The sequence below is a fragment of the Lissotriton vulgaris genome, chromosome 11 (assembly GCF_964263255.1).
Source record: "Lissotriton vulgaris chromosome 11, aLisVul1.2, whole genome shotgun sequence".
In the NCBI taxonomy this organism is placed as follows: Eukaryota; Metazoa; Chordata; class Amphibia; order Caudata; family Salamandridae; genus Lissotriton; species Lissotriton vulgaris.
This window is the reverse complement of record NC_141699.1, coordinates 275,585,023-275,602,561: the sequence shown is the minus strand read 5'-3', so window position 1 is coordinate 275,602,561 and position 17,539 is coordinate 275,585,023. Positions and strand designations below refer to the sequence as shown.

Here is a 17,539-nt window from a genome sequence, read left to right as displayed (position 1 = left end):
GCGTCATCCGCATAAAGTAGGGTAGTAATGGGGGAACCATTTATAATTGGAACATCCTTAGTGATCTTGCTCAGAGTGCTACTTAACCCATTGATATATAAGATAAAAAGCAGTGGGGCGAGTACGCAGCCCTGTCTAACTCCTCTGCTGATATGGACATCATTAGATAAATCACCATCATTATTAATTCGTACTCTCGCTTTTAAATCCCTATGTAAATAGGAAAGAAAATACACAAGTGAGTCATCCAAACCATAATCAAGCAAAAGTGACCACAACCTAGAACGATTAACAAAATCAAATGCGGAACTCAGATCCATGAAACCTAAGTAAAGAGGGGATTTTTTAACAATGATATATTTGGCCATAATCAAATTTAAATTCAAACATTGTTCAACAGTGCCTACTTGGCTTCTGAATCCCAGTTGGCTACAGTGAAGAACATTGTTGTCCTCGGCCCAATTCCTTATCCGTTTAAAGATTACCCTTCCAAGAACCTTTAACGTGTTATCGATCAGTGAAATCGGACTGTAACAGGCGGGGGCTGACCGGTCACCTTTTTTGAATATCGGTACGATGACACTGTTCGAACAGGATTCGGGAATTGAGCTGTCGCTCAGGTTATTAAACAAGTTGCATAATAGAGGGGCCCAAAAATTAATTTCTGATTTAATCTGGTCAATTGAAAGACCGTCCGGACCGGGAGCTTTTTTGCTAGCGCTCTCAGTTATAGCATCCTCGACCTCCAATAGTGAAAAGGTCAGGGATTCAGCGCTATTAATTAAGGAAACAGTATCAGGGGAAGTGGCTGATATAGCATAAATTTGGGAGAAATGCTCTACCCACGCCTCACCCGTTATATTACTGTTAATTGGACTGATGTTGGAACCAAAAGATCTTAGGGACTTAACTTCTCTCCAGAAACCTGTAGTCTACTTTCGTGTGGCAGTGCGCGAGAGAGATTCCCAGTGATTGATCACTAGGGCTTCAGATCTAGTTCGTAGGGCATTTTTATATTGTGATCTTAATTCTCTCACTAGTGGGGCATCCCTCGGGTTGGTATTTAAGGCAGCCCTCAGGTCCCTATTTGCCTTAGAGCAAGAAGAGTCAAACCAACGGGGACCATGAGATGTGTTCTGCCTAACTGGTTTGGAGGATTCTATTTTAATGGCCCCACATAGATTGCCAAAGGCATCAACCACATCACTACCAAGACTTGTATATGACAGGCAAATCTCTACTGTCTCAGGATATTTTGTAATTACTCTGGCTAGAATGTCTTTATTGTCCACTCCTTTCCATACTAGTCTTAATCTATCAGTGGATAATGCCAGATTTTTTAGCCCATGCTCTGACTTTGCTGCAGCCTTCATGGTCTGTGGATTGTGTAAATATATTCTAAGTGGATAGTGGTCACTGTAGGCGGAACAAATGACTTCTGCTTTTAAAATTATATCGATTAGAGTTGGGCATGTAAACATATAATCTATCGTAGAAGCACAGCCATGACCTACAAAAGTAGGGGTTGTAATATTGTTTGCACTAGTACCCGCAATTTCCATTACATTTACTAGGTCTCGGGAGGCTAGATGGTTTTTCAGCTCCTCACCGTTTTTACATAGAGGGCTGTTGCGGTACATATGGGCATTAAAGTCCCCTCCGATGCAAATGCCATCAAAGGGCCCATACTTATGCCCTTCCATAATTTCATCAATAAAAGTGAATAATAACAAAAAATTACCATTAGGGCGGGTAATAAAATCGTTATTATAAAAATTAATAATGCATAATTTCATTCTGTTAGTGTACATCATAGCCATAAAACAATTGCCTGGTGTAGGGATCAATTTAGTTTGCACCCCGGATTTTATTTTGGTCCAAATAGATAGACCCCCACTAGGCCGTCCCATATGAGAGGGGGAAGCCTTTAGATTATAACAACAAAAACTCTCCATTGATGGTGACGTTATACACCAAGTTTCTTGTAGCATCAATATATCGCAGTTATTATCAACCCAATTTAGCCATTCTTTAATTTTCAATTTGGATTTTAGTGCTGCTATATTCCAGCTGACAAGAGATAAACCGGAGTCCAAAGGTAATTGTCTATAGATCGGGGTTTTTTGACTCAAAACAGGTCCAGGCAAAGGTTGTGAAACGATCTGGGGTTCGGAGATTGGTGTCAAAGATGATTCAACAGAGTTGGACAGAGTTGGTCAATCTTGCATGTCCAGATCCGACAAGGGAGCAAATCTATTGAACATATTAAATGGGAATGGGGGAGGTTGAAATTGCATAGGCGGTGGCCGGAAATGCATAGATGGTGGTTGGAATTGCATAAAGGGAGGACGAGGTTGTATAGCCATTTGTCTGTAGAAATAGCTCAAAGGTAACATAGTTGCAACTGTAGAAATGGTAGAGCAGTTGCTGTTTCTGTTAAGGAGGTTTCTTACAGTCCCTGGGTTTTTGAAATTAAGAACTATGCAATCGCCTTCCTTGTCTTTGAGTAAGGGCCCAACCCACGATACCCTGCGGGCCGATAAGATCTCTCTTGAAATATCAAATCCAACACCTTTGTGCTTAGTCAGCCAGTCTATGCATTTGTTCCGCAGTTGCACCCACGATTCCCCCTGGTCCTCCCTCAACGGCGGTACACCCGCTAGGACCAGAACAAAAGGACAAGCATCCGGTGGCAAATGTAAGGCGGGCCCTTGATGTTTGAATGGTTTACTTGTCCCCTGTAGGCCAGTACCCTCATTGTTGTAAACAGCAGTTGGTCTTGGTGCTGTTGTGGGTTGGGTTGGACCGTTGTTGCGTTTAGACGCAGAATTGTTGATAATAGGGGGGGTAGTAGTTTTTCTGGGGGCAGGTGTGGGGGTCGGTTAAGTAGGTAGATTAGTTTTTGACACTTTTGACCCTCCATTGATGGATCGTGGTTGGATTGTAGGTGGTACAGTTGGTGGGGGTGATGTTCCTGGCTTACTCGAAACCCCATCCAAGGAAGTAGTAGTTTCCTGTTTTTTTGATAACTGTGTTATTTACAGATTCCAATTCTTTTAGGAGGCGATCAGCTCTGATTTGGTCCAGGATGACAGACCCCATCCTTTTTATTTCTCCATTTTTGACCAGGTTATCTAATCTATCCAGTCTTTTAAAACATTATTAAACTGATTGATCATTTGCTTTTCAAGACGGTTAAAAATAGTATCCACAATAGTTTCTATGAGGTTCCCATTTTGTCTAGAGAGATTATAATTGTCTCCCATTAAGGTTGTTTGGGTCCATATAGTATTAGAGTTCCCACTAGATTGAGTAGTAGTTGTGGCAGAAATACTGTCTAAGTCCCCTAAATCATTGTCTTCCCTAAGTTCAATTTGTGCCCCCAAAGATTTATTTTTGTTCCACATACTTTGGGGAGTGGGCTGATTCTTGTGGTTTAGAGGTTGTTTCCTTTTATTAGCACTTTGCTTAATTGTGCCTCTTTTGCGTTTTTCCCCTCCCGTTTTATTGCTACTGAAATCAGTACTATCCAGGGAAATAGCAACGTCCTGGGAAGCTATTGTGATAGTAGAAACGCTTTCTGTCAGCAGGGATGCTGGGGGTGTTAATATCAGTAAAGGCTTAGAGGTGACAACAGCTGTTGTTGAAGAGGCGTGGTCAGGTGCTACATAAGTGACGGTATTTTCGTCATCTAGAATAATGGGCACATTAACTGGAGGATGTGATGATTTAACCACAATGACTTCAGGGGTAATATGGGTATTTCCGTTAGTACAACTTATACCACTTGTTACGTTGGTGGAAAGTGAACCCATGGAGAACCTCCTCTCAGTCTCCACTATCTCATTGAAAGCAGTTTCTATCAGAGTCTCAAAGGATGTGATGAGGGAGACGGAGGTATCAACACCCTGGGTTAATACTTCAATGTTGTTACTGGTAGCCGTACAATCACCCATTTTGTTATCTAATTGCAGTGCTCACCTTTGAGAGATGTGTTAGAGGGGTGGCCCGCCCGTCCACTGCTGTCCACTGCTGTCCACAGACGGCCCCGCCCTTGTCCCAGGCTTCTCCCGGTCGCGACTCACGGGCGAGAGGGGGTGTCAGCCTTTTACAGGCGCCTCCGGGCGCTCCTCGGTCGTCACCGGCGTGCTCCCGCCCCAGGGGCTGCTGGGGAGTGTAGTCCGCTGGTCGCGCTGCCTCGCGCTGCCTCCCGGCGTTCTGCTGCGCGGCCGTTCCCCTCACGGCTTTTCACTGAAAATCCTTTGGTTGCATATACGCCTTCTCCCGACTCTTATCCCACCAACCCCAAGGAATCCTTCTGCACTTTCTTGATGTGCTCGCTATTTTTGGCCGACACTCTGGGTTAGCCATTAACTGGGCAAAATCGGTGCTCTTTGTATTGGTGGGCGACTCGCCGGTGATCCCGGAGTCGTGCCCTATTCACATCGAGACGGCAGGATTCAAGTATCTAGGTATATTTACCACGCTTGATCCAAAGTTGCGATATGATAATAATTTAGCTTCTCCACTGAACAGGTGTAAGAAAGATGTGGAGCGCTGGAAAGCTCTTCCACTCTCCCTGCTCGGAAGGGCCGCTCTCTTCAAGATGATGGCTTTGCCCCGGTTTCCATATGACTTGCAGAACCCGATGGACCCAGTGCCGACCGCGTACTTCAGGGAGATAGAAGCTCTTCAGAGACAGCTCCTGTGGGATGGTGGGGCCCGTATTGCTTTCAATAAACTGACTCTCCCGTGGTATGATGGCGGGATCGGACTCCCAGATTTGCTGAAGTACTATTGGGCCTCTCAGCTAGCCGCAGTGAACCATACTGTCTGCGGACTCCCCGGGGATCCGGGTTACGCCATGGACCGGGGTCAAGCCCCGGATGGGATGATAGATAGAGCTCTGTATTTTAGGTCTGGGAGGTTTCCGTTGACTGGCCCGACAGCGCAAGCGACACAGGTGTGGCACGCGGCCAACAAATGTCTTGGGTGGGAAGATAGGTTGACACTGGCCACCCCCTTACTAAACTCTGAGAAGTTGGGCAAGACTAAGGGATTCGACAGATGGGACCTTATCGGAATTACCCAGATAAAAGATGTGTGGGGGAAAGACTCAGTGCACACGTTTGAGTCCCTCGTAAAGCAGTACATTTAGCACCACAACCAATACTTCCGATATCTGCAGGTGAGACATCCCCTCGCCACCCATGTGCCCAAGGGCACGGAGCTTCCGGAGGCGTCTCCTCTTGAGGACCGTGTACTGGATGGACATATTCCTGAGAAAACCATCTTGTTGATATGTAGGAAATTGGTCAACATCTCGGAAAACCCATTGGTGCTGATTAGAGTTCAGTGGAGTGCGGATGGGTTAGAACTTGGTGATGAGGATTGGACGGAGGCGGTGTCGTCCCCTAAGGTAGTCGCTATCCAGATGCGGCTCCGATTGGTGCAGCTGAAGATATTGCATAGATCCTACATAACTGGGCCTCGTCTGGTACGAACGGGGCGAGCCGAGAGTGGAGTGTGTAGGAGAGACTGTGGAGAAATTGGCACCTTGATGCATGTCCTCGGGCACTGTGCAGCGATACAGATATATTGGACGAAGGTTCACGATGAGCTGGGGGAAGTTATGGGTGCGGAGATCCGGCTGGAAGCCCGGAGATGTTTGTTGAATGTATGGGAGCCTACCGATTTAAATGTGTACCAGAAACAGTGGGTGACACTGGCATATATGGTGGCCAAACATAATATAGCTCAGCTCTGGGGTGCCAGTCAGCCGCCCCAAATCAACAAATGGGCGCAGGACCTTGATTGGTGTACGTTTAGAGAAAGAGCAGTGTATGTGGCTAGGGGCTGCCCACAGAAGTGGGGGAAGATATGGGGAGCGTGGAATAGCCAACGTGGAGGAATCTGCGAGCCACCCGCACCAGGATTAGACCAAGGGAGCACGGGAATCCCCTGGATCCTAGTACTAATTGTTGTTTATTTGATTCTGCATTGTGCCACTTTGACCCAGGCGTTGGAACCAATGTACTCACCTGAGAGTTGATTTCTTTTTGTAATGTTTTTCCTTTGTCTTTAATAAAAAAGAGTTTAAAAAAAAAAATTTGAATATCTCTTGATCAAGCCTGAATCAACATGTACTTGCATTTTGTTACTCTTGAAAAATGATTGTCCACTCTGTAAGCTAGTGGTGAAGCCAGGGTGTCATGGGCCATGCAAGCAGAAAAAAATTCTACACCTTTAGTTGAGTAGGAGGGTAAAGAAAGAAGCCATAAGCTGCCTGACATTGGTCAAGCACACCTTCGGACCCCAGTGCAAATTCACATGCTGCACTAATGACAGCTATGCTTCTGCCAGAATAAAAGCAAGTAATCAAAACATTCAGTAACCTTGTAGAAGCCAACTGGAACCCTCAAAAGGGAATTCGACAAGCAACCTGAAAACCAGACCCACATGCTGCCATAGTCCTGAGCACCCACCTAAAGAGAAGGGTAGAAGCTCGCGCACAAATGGCCTTGTTTTCACACTGGAATTTTAATGCCAGTTGCACAAAATGGACGTTTCTGAACAAGACAATTGAACGGGTCATTTATAGCAAAGCACAAAAACAAGAATAAGCTGAAGTGTATTTTTGAGCCCATTCTAATATCTCAGTTTTGATAGAGCAGGTACCAAACAGACATACTTGCTAATAATACACCCTCCCCCGCCTTAGCACCTTGAAACCCTTTTGGGTGAGTAGCTTCGCTCTATAACCCCAATGATTGATTGATTGAGAGTGTGTTTTGGGTCCGCCCGATCAACCCATTTTTCTTTTTTCAACCACCCTATTTCAGTCATTGGCTTGCAACTTTTTTCAACTAAGAATTGGGTCAGCCCAGTGGAGTATTCATCTGACACCTGTAACTAGTGACTGTTTGGCAGAATCCTTCAGCTTCTACTCTAGTGCTTCCATTGAAGGAATATTTTACAACTATTGCCCTCTCGGTCCACTGTTGCTGGCTCCCTCCCATTTGTCTTGCTTTGTTTACTCTTGCCCCTTGTTTCTTCCAGGGTACGTTATGTTCTCCTGCCCACTACCCTGTTGTACCCTCCTTTAACCAGTTTGTTCTTCCCCTTTACATTCAACATCCACCTCTCACATCACCCTCTCCCTCATTCCTCCTTCTCCCCTGATTTACCCAGGCCCCTTGTACCTCCCTCTTCTGTGTGCTCCTGGTTTCCATTGCCTGCCCTTACGGCCTAGGGGCTTCTTAAAAATGCGGCTGGGAATCAATATTTTTTTCATAGAAAAAAAAGAAGGTGTCAATTTTCCTTGCCTTCAATACTACCCTCTTTTTAGGTTACAATTGCAGCACCTTTTAGCAAGGTGTTGTTGAAAGATCTGTTGTGGATCATGCCAAACAATTACTATGGGCTTAATGCAACCAATTACTTACCACTGCTTGGCTTGCTCTCATTTGCTTGCTTCTTTTCAATTGCTTTCCTTTGTCTCTTTGTGTTTGTTCCATTCCTAGAGGGTAACCTATTTACCACCTTTCTGAATTGATGATTTGTATCTTTCCCTAGACTCACATTCAGGAAACTACTTTTTATGTATGCACTCCAAGAGAGTCTCTGTGTTTTCTTGCTCTCTCTCTCTCTCTTGTGTGCCCACCCCCTCAAGGAGAATCTGTGCTGCTCCCCCTCCCTTCCACTAAAGTCCGCCCATTTTGAGACCCTATCCTGGATTTTTTGTTTGCTTTTATCAAAATATTTTTTCCTACCACTGACCCACCTCAACCTCCTCCCTTGCTCCCACACTCACTTTGCTTTCCTCCCATTTCTGTACTGACTGCTACTCTACTCTCTCTTCCGTTGCTTCCCCACCCTTACAGCACAATTTCTTTTCAGTTTCCCTGTGGGCCCTGGAGTTGCCATTTGCCTCTTGTAGCTCAGATTTGAAAAAGCGCTTTTACACAAGTAAAAAATCAGCTCTTATTTACTGCTCCAAATGGTGCTTACCATGTTGGAATGGTAAATAAAAAGGTGAACGTAACTTCTGTATGCACATACGTGGCAATGCATGCGTGTGTCATGTCATTACATATGTAAAACATACATAGATACTGACACAGCTCGGAATAGTATTTTAACACATACTCCGACATGCACAGGTTCAAGTTATTTCTCCTTTTTTGGGTTTTCTTCTGAAAACATTTCCTTCTTGCTGATGCTGCACACTCAAGGCAAAAAGCATTGGCAACGTCAATAGTCAAAAAGCCAAGACCTATGAGCGCTGCAAATGTTTGCTTTTTTTGTTTTCAGCACTCCATGAGAGTGTGTATCTTATCCTGCTCTCATTGCCAAGTGCAGCTTTCACCTCACATCCTCCAAACTGTGTTGCTCCCCTCCTAGTGGCTCACCAGTTGATTCCCTCGCACTGTACAGTACATATTTTTTTAAACCCACCTGGAATGGAATGAGGATTTGTAGAGAGCGTTGGCTACCCAGGGGTGTCCCAGCGCTGTAGAGAGCTTGAACTGGTTCAGAGAGGTGGGAGGGGAGAGGCGGGGTGAGGTTTTAAGCCAAAGTTTTGCTGAATAGCCAGGTTTTGAGAGTTTTCCGGAAAGTGAGGAGGTTAGGTTCGGATCTGATGTGGAGAGGGAGGGAGTTCCAGATCCTGGCTAGATTGTAGGAGAGCGCTCGACCACCACATCTGGCCTTCCTGATGCGTGGTACTGAGGCGAAGTGGGAGGTTGCAGATCTGAGAACGGGTGGGCTGATAGGCTTTCACCAGGGGGGAATTGATGAGGGGGCCTGTTCCCCAGTAGGAGCGATGTGCAATGCACATGCTCTTAAATTCGATTCTGGCTCTCACCGGGAGCCAGTGAAGGTCTCTCAGTCTGGCTCTTATTGAGGTTCGGCGAGGAACGTTCAGGAGGATTCTTGCCGCACAGTTTTGAATAACCTGGAGTCGGTTGAGTGTGGATTGGGGTGCTCCGAGGTATAGGGCATTTCCACAATCGAGGCGGGAGAGGATCAGTCCTTGAACCATAATTCGTCTCGAATGGAATGGGAGGAGAGGGAGAATTTTGCGAAGAAGTCTCATCAACCCAAAGCAAGTGGCAGCTAGCTTGGTAGCCTGATGGTTGAAAGAGAGGGTGTTGTCCAGCCAGATGCCTAGGCTCTTGATTTGCGGGGGATTACCTAAACAGAGAGGCCAGATGGAATCAATGGTTTTTGCGATGTTATTTCCAAGGAGCATTATCTCTGTTTTGTCCCCGTTAAGTTTGAGACAAGAGCCGGACATCCAGGTGGCGACTGCTTCCAGGCATTTGTGTAGGCTGTGATGAGCTGTTCTATTAACCCGTCTGCCAGAACATTGACTTACTTCCCCTGGCTGCAGCCTTCTTTTCTCAAAAACACATGCTTTTCTTTTTTTGGAGGGACTGGCAGCTTCTTTATCACTGATGAGTTTTCCTGTGTATTGTTTAATTTACTAATCCAGGGTAGGCACCCACCATTCTTGAAAAGGTAAATTAAAAGTTAAAAATATAGTGACAGGTATGCATGTGTATACATCATTACAACACAGCTATTTTTTATTTTGCCAGTGCTCATCTGAATCAGCAAACATGCTTTTTTCCTCTTTGCCAATGTGGAATGAATCGCTAAAAATACAATGTCAAAGCCGAAAGGATGGGTAACACCACTGAAAAGCGAGACCGGTCATCTTTGCCACCGTACATTATTTTTTCTAGCAATTTATTAGCTAGGAAAATCATACAGAAATGCTGTACTGAGACTTCATAAAACAGTACATCAGGACAGTGCTGGGATGGGTGATCAGAGAAAAACAGTAATTGGCAGATGATGTGGTAAAATGCAGCTCGAGATAATTACATCAGCTGTACTAAAACATTACAAGGCGTGTTCATGCTTTATGTGCAAAAATGTCAACTTAGAGTGGCTGGGAATGGGTAGATTGGGTTAACGGAAGTAAGGGTTACCTTGAAGGTGCTTGAGGATATGTGAGTTTTATTTGTGAGGAGAAGAGAGAGAACAGAAAATACTCTGAACCTCAAGGTGGCACTGGCAGATTTAGAAGGCCCTTTTGGCCTTGTAAGTGAGGAGGATGATTAGGCAATTATTGGGCAACTAAATGAGGCATTCCTTTACACCCAAGGTAAAAGAGTAGAACATTAAGTCATGGAAATGACCTGTGGTACACAGTTGATTATTCTACCAGAGGACTGTGGAAAGAGCATCATCTCTGAATTTTGGCCATATTGATCATTGAGAGGGTGAAAAGGTTGAGAACTATCTGAGTGGTTGGAAAGAGAAGTGGGTTAGGCTGAGGAAGTCCTTGTATCATTAGCCCAGCTTTCTGATAGCTAAAATGTCAGTTATGGTATTGGCAGATTGAAAGGTGTGGGGATTTTGCAGGCACAGCATTTTTGGTGAAAGCCTTCTCAACTTCATAACCACTACCATGCGAGAACATCACTGGTTATCCCTGAAGGTGAGCATCACCTTCAAAACATGATGCACCCATTTAAAGGAAGTGTGCACCCATTTAAAGTTCAGTACAAAATACTTTGCAACCCTAAAGAGAAATCTTGGGAAGCCAAAGCAATGCCTAAAGTTACTTTTGCTAGACTTGAAATAAAGAAGCACAAAAAGGCCACCGTGGTGGAGCTCGCAAAAGAAGCTCCTGAGTTAGGGATCACTCTTTTGTGATTATCCCTGCTTATGCCACCCATCCACCCGACATCCCTGCATCAAGAAACTCGTCTGCAATGCAGCGTTCCATTTTACACCCTGCAAAAAGCGAATTTGACTTGTAATCTACCTGAAGACGATTTCTGTGATGGCGACGCTCCCTGGGGACTGCCTCTGTCCCGAGAGCGGAGCGGTACGGTGCCTCCAGAGTCTGGGCTGATGCAGAGTCCCGCCGCAGCAGACGGGCGAGTCTCTTTCTTGCCATTCACCGCACCTGAGCTCCCACTGCTGCTGGTGATCGTTGAAACCCGCAGATAGTAGCCTAACCAATCGCCCGTGGCTCCACTGAGTGAGTAATTGCGATCACCAACCCAATAACAACGAGGGATTATATACAATGCCAAATGACCCTCCGAAGCTCCTGATCCTCGAGGCTTTAACCGTTCTCAATCTCCGCTATGGTTCTTTATTTGTGTAGCGGGGTGGCGGGGACCGATACTGAAAAGGACTGGTGGTCAGCTGACAAACCTGATACCCCCTCTCCAGGACCCCTGGGAAACGGAGTCCGAAGCGTGGTGGAGTCAACTACCATCCAGCAAGGAGAACTGTACCTTTAAGGGGGCCGTGGATTCAGAAGAAGACAATCCCTCCTATGACGCGCTGCTGTGCCGAGCGAGTCTACTGGAGGAACAATATACACCCCCCAATGACGAGTCGACTGGAGGAGTGGACAAAAAGCAGGAAGTGAAAAAGTCTGTGTGTCTCGACACCCGGGGAAGGAGAGGAGAGCGAAGGGAGACTGTGGAGGACGGACTAGGATCGAGTGAAGACCTTTCGGAGGAGCGGAGAGCAGGAGCAGCAGTGCCTGGTGGCCAACGTTCCCAAGCACCGCCCAGCCACACCCACGGAGGAGTGCGGCTCACTCAGGAGCTGTGACCGAGTATCGGGGTGGATGGTGGCGGCGTGGCAACGCCGTGTAAATAGTGTATATATATCGAATTTTCCTTCCGGCCCCTTCTCTCCTTGAGACTTTGGCCCCTTGGCAGCGACCCCTGAGACCGGACCTTTATCGGGGTCGGAGCCCGCGGCTTGAGGTATTTATTCTTTATCAGTGACTGTGCACCGTCCCTCCACATGCAATTCACCCCTCTGAGTGAACTGATTCCTTAACTTCCACTGGGGTGATTTCGCCACATTGTGAAATTTCGTTTACTCGCACTACTTCTAAGGGACGGTTGTGGCTGGAGAGGGAGGGGCACCTGAGCCTGACAATGCAACGTCCCCCGAGACCGGACCTTGATTGGGGTCGGAGCCCGCGACTGGAGGTATGTAGTCATTGTCAATGGCTGCACACCGTCCCTCCACATGCAATTCGCCCCTCGGAGCGTGATGATTCCTTAACTCCCACCGCCAGGGACCCTTCTTTCTCTTTTAACACCGCCAGTGTTCTCTCCCTACGACCTAGCAACACTATTTGACCTTAGAGATTGCTGTAGATGGAACTCTGACGATGCCCCATGGCAACCGAAACTGTTTGTACATACCGCGGAGCCAGAGTACCCTTGGCCGTTGCCCGGAGGAGCTGTCCAATCACTACGAGGAGCTCTGAACCTGGAGTCTGTCCCTTCCTCACCTCTCCTCTCACCATCTTTGTCCCAGTGGGCAGCTGGAGATCGTTGCGGAAGGCTCTCCCCAGTAACACCAGGACCGATGTCTCTCCTGACCTTATTTCCATCCTCTCCCCCCTCCTCCTTACCCCAAGGAGTCTTGACTTTGGATCTCCTCCTGTTCCTCTGTCTATTCTGGTGAAACCCTAAACGCATACATGGCTGATTCCTGGTGGAGCTGCACCGACAGCTATAGGGGAGATTGGCTCTGGCACACCGCCATGGCCGACACCTACCCAGCCAGACTTCTGACATTTGTCTCGTTTCTTCCCCGCCGCCGCTTTAGCTCTCTCATTGTTTTCCCGTTGAGACCTAGCTGTTTGTCTAATGCCCGGTGGAGCTACCTGATAGATAAAGAGAATATGGGCTGTGGACTTTCCCCTCGGTCGTCACTACCCAGCCTGACTTTGGGCAGACCCTTCTTTGTCTCTCCATTCTATCTAACTCCTATCCCTTACCCCACCCCCTTACCCTTTTAAACTCCATTTATTTCGTCCTCAACACTCTTGAAATGTGTTTCTAGTAACTGATGTAACATGTAACTGAAGTAATTTTAAAATTTCTGTGGAACTTTATTTAAAGCGCTTTGATACCTCTGGGTCTAGCCAGCGCTATATAAAACTTTTTGAATAAATAAATAAGTCTCCTCAAGCTACACATATAGAATATAAAAAAATCTGTCCACAAATTAGGGTAGCTTTACATACCATCACTTCAGAAATGAGCAGCACACTCACCTCTCAAAGGCGCACCCCATCCAAAACCTATAATATAACTCACAGTATTGGCTGTCCTCTGGTCTTATGAGGAAGAGAACAGTCATTCACTCTACCTGTAGTCCCCTTTCCTGACTATGTATATACACTCTGCGATCAGCCTTGATGATACATGAAATTTCTACCTGTGCACATGATTAAACTCTACAATTTGCTGTGTATGAAGTACAGGATTAGAGAGTTCCCATCTAGTACAAAACATTCACAAAGGTACATACCTGTGTTGCAAGGCTCAGAACCTGCTGCACAAGTTCCTGGGTCTCGGTGGGCTTCTTCAAAAATAGCTTCACAATAGCCGTTAACAGCTGCAACTGAACCTAGAGAACAAAGATTAAAAGTAGGATAAGAACGTCTAATTAATATATTTTAGGCATTTCATCAGCTGCAAATACATTTATTAAAAATACAATTATTGAAAGCGTATATTTACAGCACAGCCTCTAGGAGTTGAATTCTTAAAGCATTACAGCAACATTTCTGAACATTCTTTGGAACAAGACAGAAGGGTACATATTTCAAATATGAGTTTAGGTAATTCGTACATAAATCTAGAGAACTGAACGAAACTGAAAAAAACAGTGTTACACTTAAGTACAGCTTTTAACTAGCAAAAAAGGCCTGCAGTATGTCCATCTTATTAAGGTAGATATTCACTGAACAAGGCCTGTCCTCCTGGGGCAGGTTACGCAGCACCCTACTCTAGTAGCCCAGATTAAATTAGGCCTTTGGTAACTTCTCCACTTTATGACAATCCTTTGCAACCAGAACCACTTTCAGTTTGAAGTCCATATATGCCACCACTGCCTGAACTGGAACAAAGGTAGATCATCTTCTGAAGTCTTGGATTTTCTCCAGAGCTCCTGCTTAGAGCAATATACTAAGCAGCTAACCCAATTGTGAATCTGTCTTGTTGGAGACATGGGGGTGCAGGGGATTATGTAAGAAAAGGAAAAAGGAAATAACCTTTAAGAGAACAGATTTTGTGGGTGTTTTCCATCTACCCCAGTGAAACACCCAGAATGTGGCTTGCAGTAGTAATCACGATTGGAAATTGTGAACGTATGTTAAGGAAGCTGCTTCACAAATCTCAACTAAAGAGAGGTTACCCAAAGGTTCAGAAGAACAAGTTATGTACCTTTGGTAAAGATCTATCTGGTAGAGACTTTCTAGCAATAGGTTCCTAACCGTTTGAATATTCCCCAGTTGTCATACTGGATCCTGAAAAGTTTCAGCAGGAACTCTGTCCACCGGATGGTGGCACCTTGCAACTCAGCACTCACGCAGTTCAGTTTGCGTCCACTGTAGAACAGGGAGGATGGGAGGGTTGGTGAGGAATCTGTGGCTAGATAGAGTCTCTACCAGAAAGAATGTTGTTGAAGGGTTTGGAAAGAAGGTCTTTAAGATCAGTGGATCATTGAGGTGGAAGTCTGAAGGGACTTTAGAGATAAACTTTGGGTTTGTCGAAGGATTACCCTGACCTCTATAAATTGTAGGAGGGGTTCTTGAATAGCGAGTGCTTGGATCTGACCAACACGTCTGCCAGACGTCAGGGCCACAAGTAGAGCAACTTTCCAGGACAGGTACTTGACATTTGCTCTATGGATGGGCTCAAATGGGTGTTTCGTGAGCTGTGATAGCACTGTGTTGAGATGCAAAGATAGAGGAGGAGGGCTGACTGGAGGAAAGACCCTAAATTAGCCTTTGAGGAACTGTTTGATTATTCTGGAGGACCATAAAGAGGGTGACCGTCTGAATCGAGATAGAGCTGCCAGGTGAAATTTGATGGATGCATGAACTAAACATGAACGTGATAAGAGCAATAGGTATGGTAATATCTGTTCAGGTAAGGCGAACAGGGGATGTATCCACTCCTGTTGACACCTTAAACAAAGTCTCTTCCACTTGTGAGAATAAGTTTTGTTAGTACTGTCCGCTCTGTTTGTTGCATTACCACATGGCAGTGATGTTGTCCATGTACCAGCCTCCTCTTAATGGACAAAAGGAAAGTTTTCAACGCCAAGCGGATGGCCCTCAGCTGCAGGAGGTTGATGTGGAGTAGGAACCAGAGGCTACCACCCAGAAGCAATGTGTTGGTCACCACTGTCTTCTGGTGTGCTTGACCAGAAGAATGCAAGAGGCTATCAGTCACAGTAGCCTTAGAGTCAACCTCACTGATATCTAGGACCGGGGCTATAATAACAGGATCATAGCCTAAATGTCCTGGACTCTGTTTCCCAGGGGAAAGGCATGACACCGAACCATACCCAGAATGTCTCTGATGAAGGGAAGAGTCTGAGGAGTCAGGGGAGAGTCTAAGGAGTCAGGTGTAACTACAGCACGGTGATAGTGAACCTCTAAGATGACAGAAGGTCTTGCATAGCCTAGAGGTGTTAGATGACTGCCTGGGACAAACCTGGCTTCCACAGCTAGTCAGTGAGGTAGGGGCAAACTGGCATCCCTGATCTTCGAGGGTGTGTTGCAACCAACGCAATCACGTTCATGAACACCCGAGGGGCACTGGTGGGACTAAAGTGGAGCACAGTGAACTGTGTGGTTCTCCCACCAAGAAACACCTATAGTGCCAATGGCTGGAAGCACAGGTATATTAATAGGTGTCCTGCAGATCCAACGCTACCATCTAGTCTCCAGGGTCGAAGGCAGACAAAACCTGGGCCCAAATGAACATTATGGCTCTCACTTCCCGGAGGACGGAGTTGAGAGGGTGCAGGTCTAGAACAGGCCAAAGACCTCCGCTCTTCTTCAACATCATAAATTATTGGGAACAACACCCACACCCTACTTTTGGCACCAGCACCCTCTAGACAGTCCCTTCGCCAAAAGGGCTTGCCCTTCCTGCCGCAAAATGGAGAGATGGTCCTCCATCAATCGCTGAGGGGGATAGTAGAATATGCGGCAGATAAAGAAAGAGCAAGGCGTAACCATTACGAACAATCTGTAGGACCCACTTTTCCAATATGATTTCTTGCCAGCCTGGTAAGAATCGGTGGATTGTACCGGCCACCGGGTGGCTGTGTACCTGCAAAAAGTTTGGCAGATGGGGCGGTAGGCTTGACAGTGTGCTGACCTTGGTCGCGAGGCATAGTGCCCCCAGACCCAGACTGCAAAACTTCTGGGTTCCCTGTGGGGGTTGGACAGGTTGGCGTTAAGTGATGCCTTGACAAAGCCGCTAAAGAGAAATGGAACTGTTGCAGTTAGCAAGGTAGGGCGGAAAGGCCCAGAGAAGGAGCGGTAGTCCTGCAATTGTTGAAAAGCTTGAGAGCGAATTTAGCTTTTTCCCCAAAAAGGTGAGGCCCATCAAAGGAAATGCTCATCAGGGAGTATTGGACATAGAGCCTAGTCTTTTTCTTTCTTTAAATACTTTTTTTCGGTCAAAGACCATAAAAGCAGCATAAAAAACATAAACGCCCTCAGGACGGAGGCCCTGACAGAACCATCACTCCTGAGGAAATCAAGGCGCGATTCACTGCATTTTACGCACAACTTTACACAGCAGGGACTGTGCCCCCGAGCAAGGTTCTCAATCAATATTTTAATACCCTTCAGCTCCTCTGGCTTGGCAACCCTCACCGGTAATTTCTTGATGACCCCTTTTCCAAGGATGAAATCCTTGCTGCGATTAATGGTATGCCCCGTGACAAGGCCCCTGGCTCGGACGGCCTGCCGGTATCCTTTTATAAGGCCTTCGCGTCCCGCACTTAGCTTCCATGTACAACTAATCTTACGAGAACGGTCAGTTTCCCCCCCTCGCTCCACGAGGCATTACTCACACTACTTCTAAAGCCGGACAAACCCCCAGAGCTACGAGACTCATATCGTCCCCATTCACTAATTAATACGGACAACAAAATCTTTGCCAAACTCCTCGCCTGCCGCCTTCTTCCTCTCATGCCGCTCATTGCTGGCCCGGACCAGTCCGGATTCATTCCTGGCCGCACAACCTCTCATAACCTCCAGACTATATTCGCCGTCCTTCATCAAATGAACCCCAAGCTTCCGGCAGTGGCCCCCTGCTTGATGCCACCAAAGCCTTCAATACCTTTGAGTGGCCCTTTCTCTTCTATCTCCTCCCTCGATTGGGCTTTAGCCGGGTCTTTATACGCAAAATACTACTTCCCTACACCCTTCCCACTACCCGCCTACGGATTAACGGTCAAGTATCTGAACCTATCTCCATCGAGAGAGGCACCAGGCAGGGGTATCCGCTATCACTCATGCTTTTTGCCATCGCAACGGAACCCTTTGCTGCTCAACTTCATATGCACCACACCCAGAGAGGTCTCGGTTTCGCAGCTTGAGCTCTTGTCTCAATGTATGCGGACAACGTTACTCTCTATGTCCGCAACCCTCAGGAGAACCTAATCCACT

The 17,539-nt window shown here is 46.4% G+C and overlaps 1 protein-coding gene across 2 annotated transcripts in view; it reads right to left on the bottom strand.

The window, feature by feature from the left end:
- The window catches only part of AP1B1 (adaptor related protein complex 1 subunit beta 1), a 320,810-nt gene that overhangs the window by 184,440 nt on the left and 118,831 nt on the right, over nt 1-17,539 (bottom strand). For both annotated transcript variants that reach the window (XM_086943235.1, XM_086943236.1), the window contains exon 11: nt 13,372-13,470. In XM_086943235.1, coding sequence (XP_086799361.1) covers nt 13,372-13,470 — 99 coding nt within the window. The remainder of the gene's footprint in view (nt 1-13,371; nt 13,471-17,539) is intronic.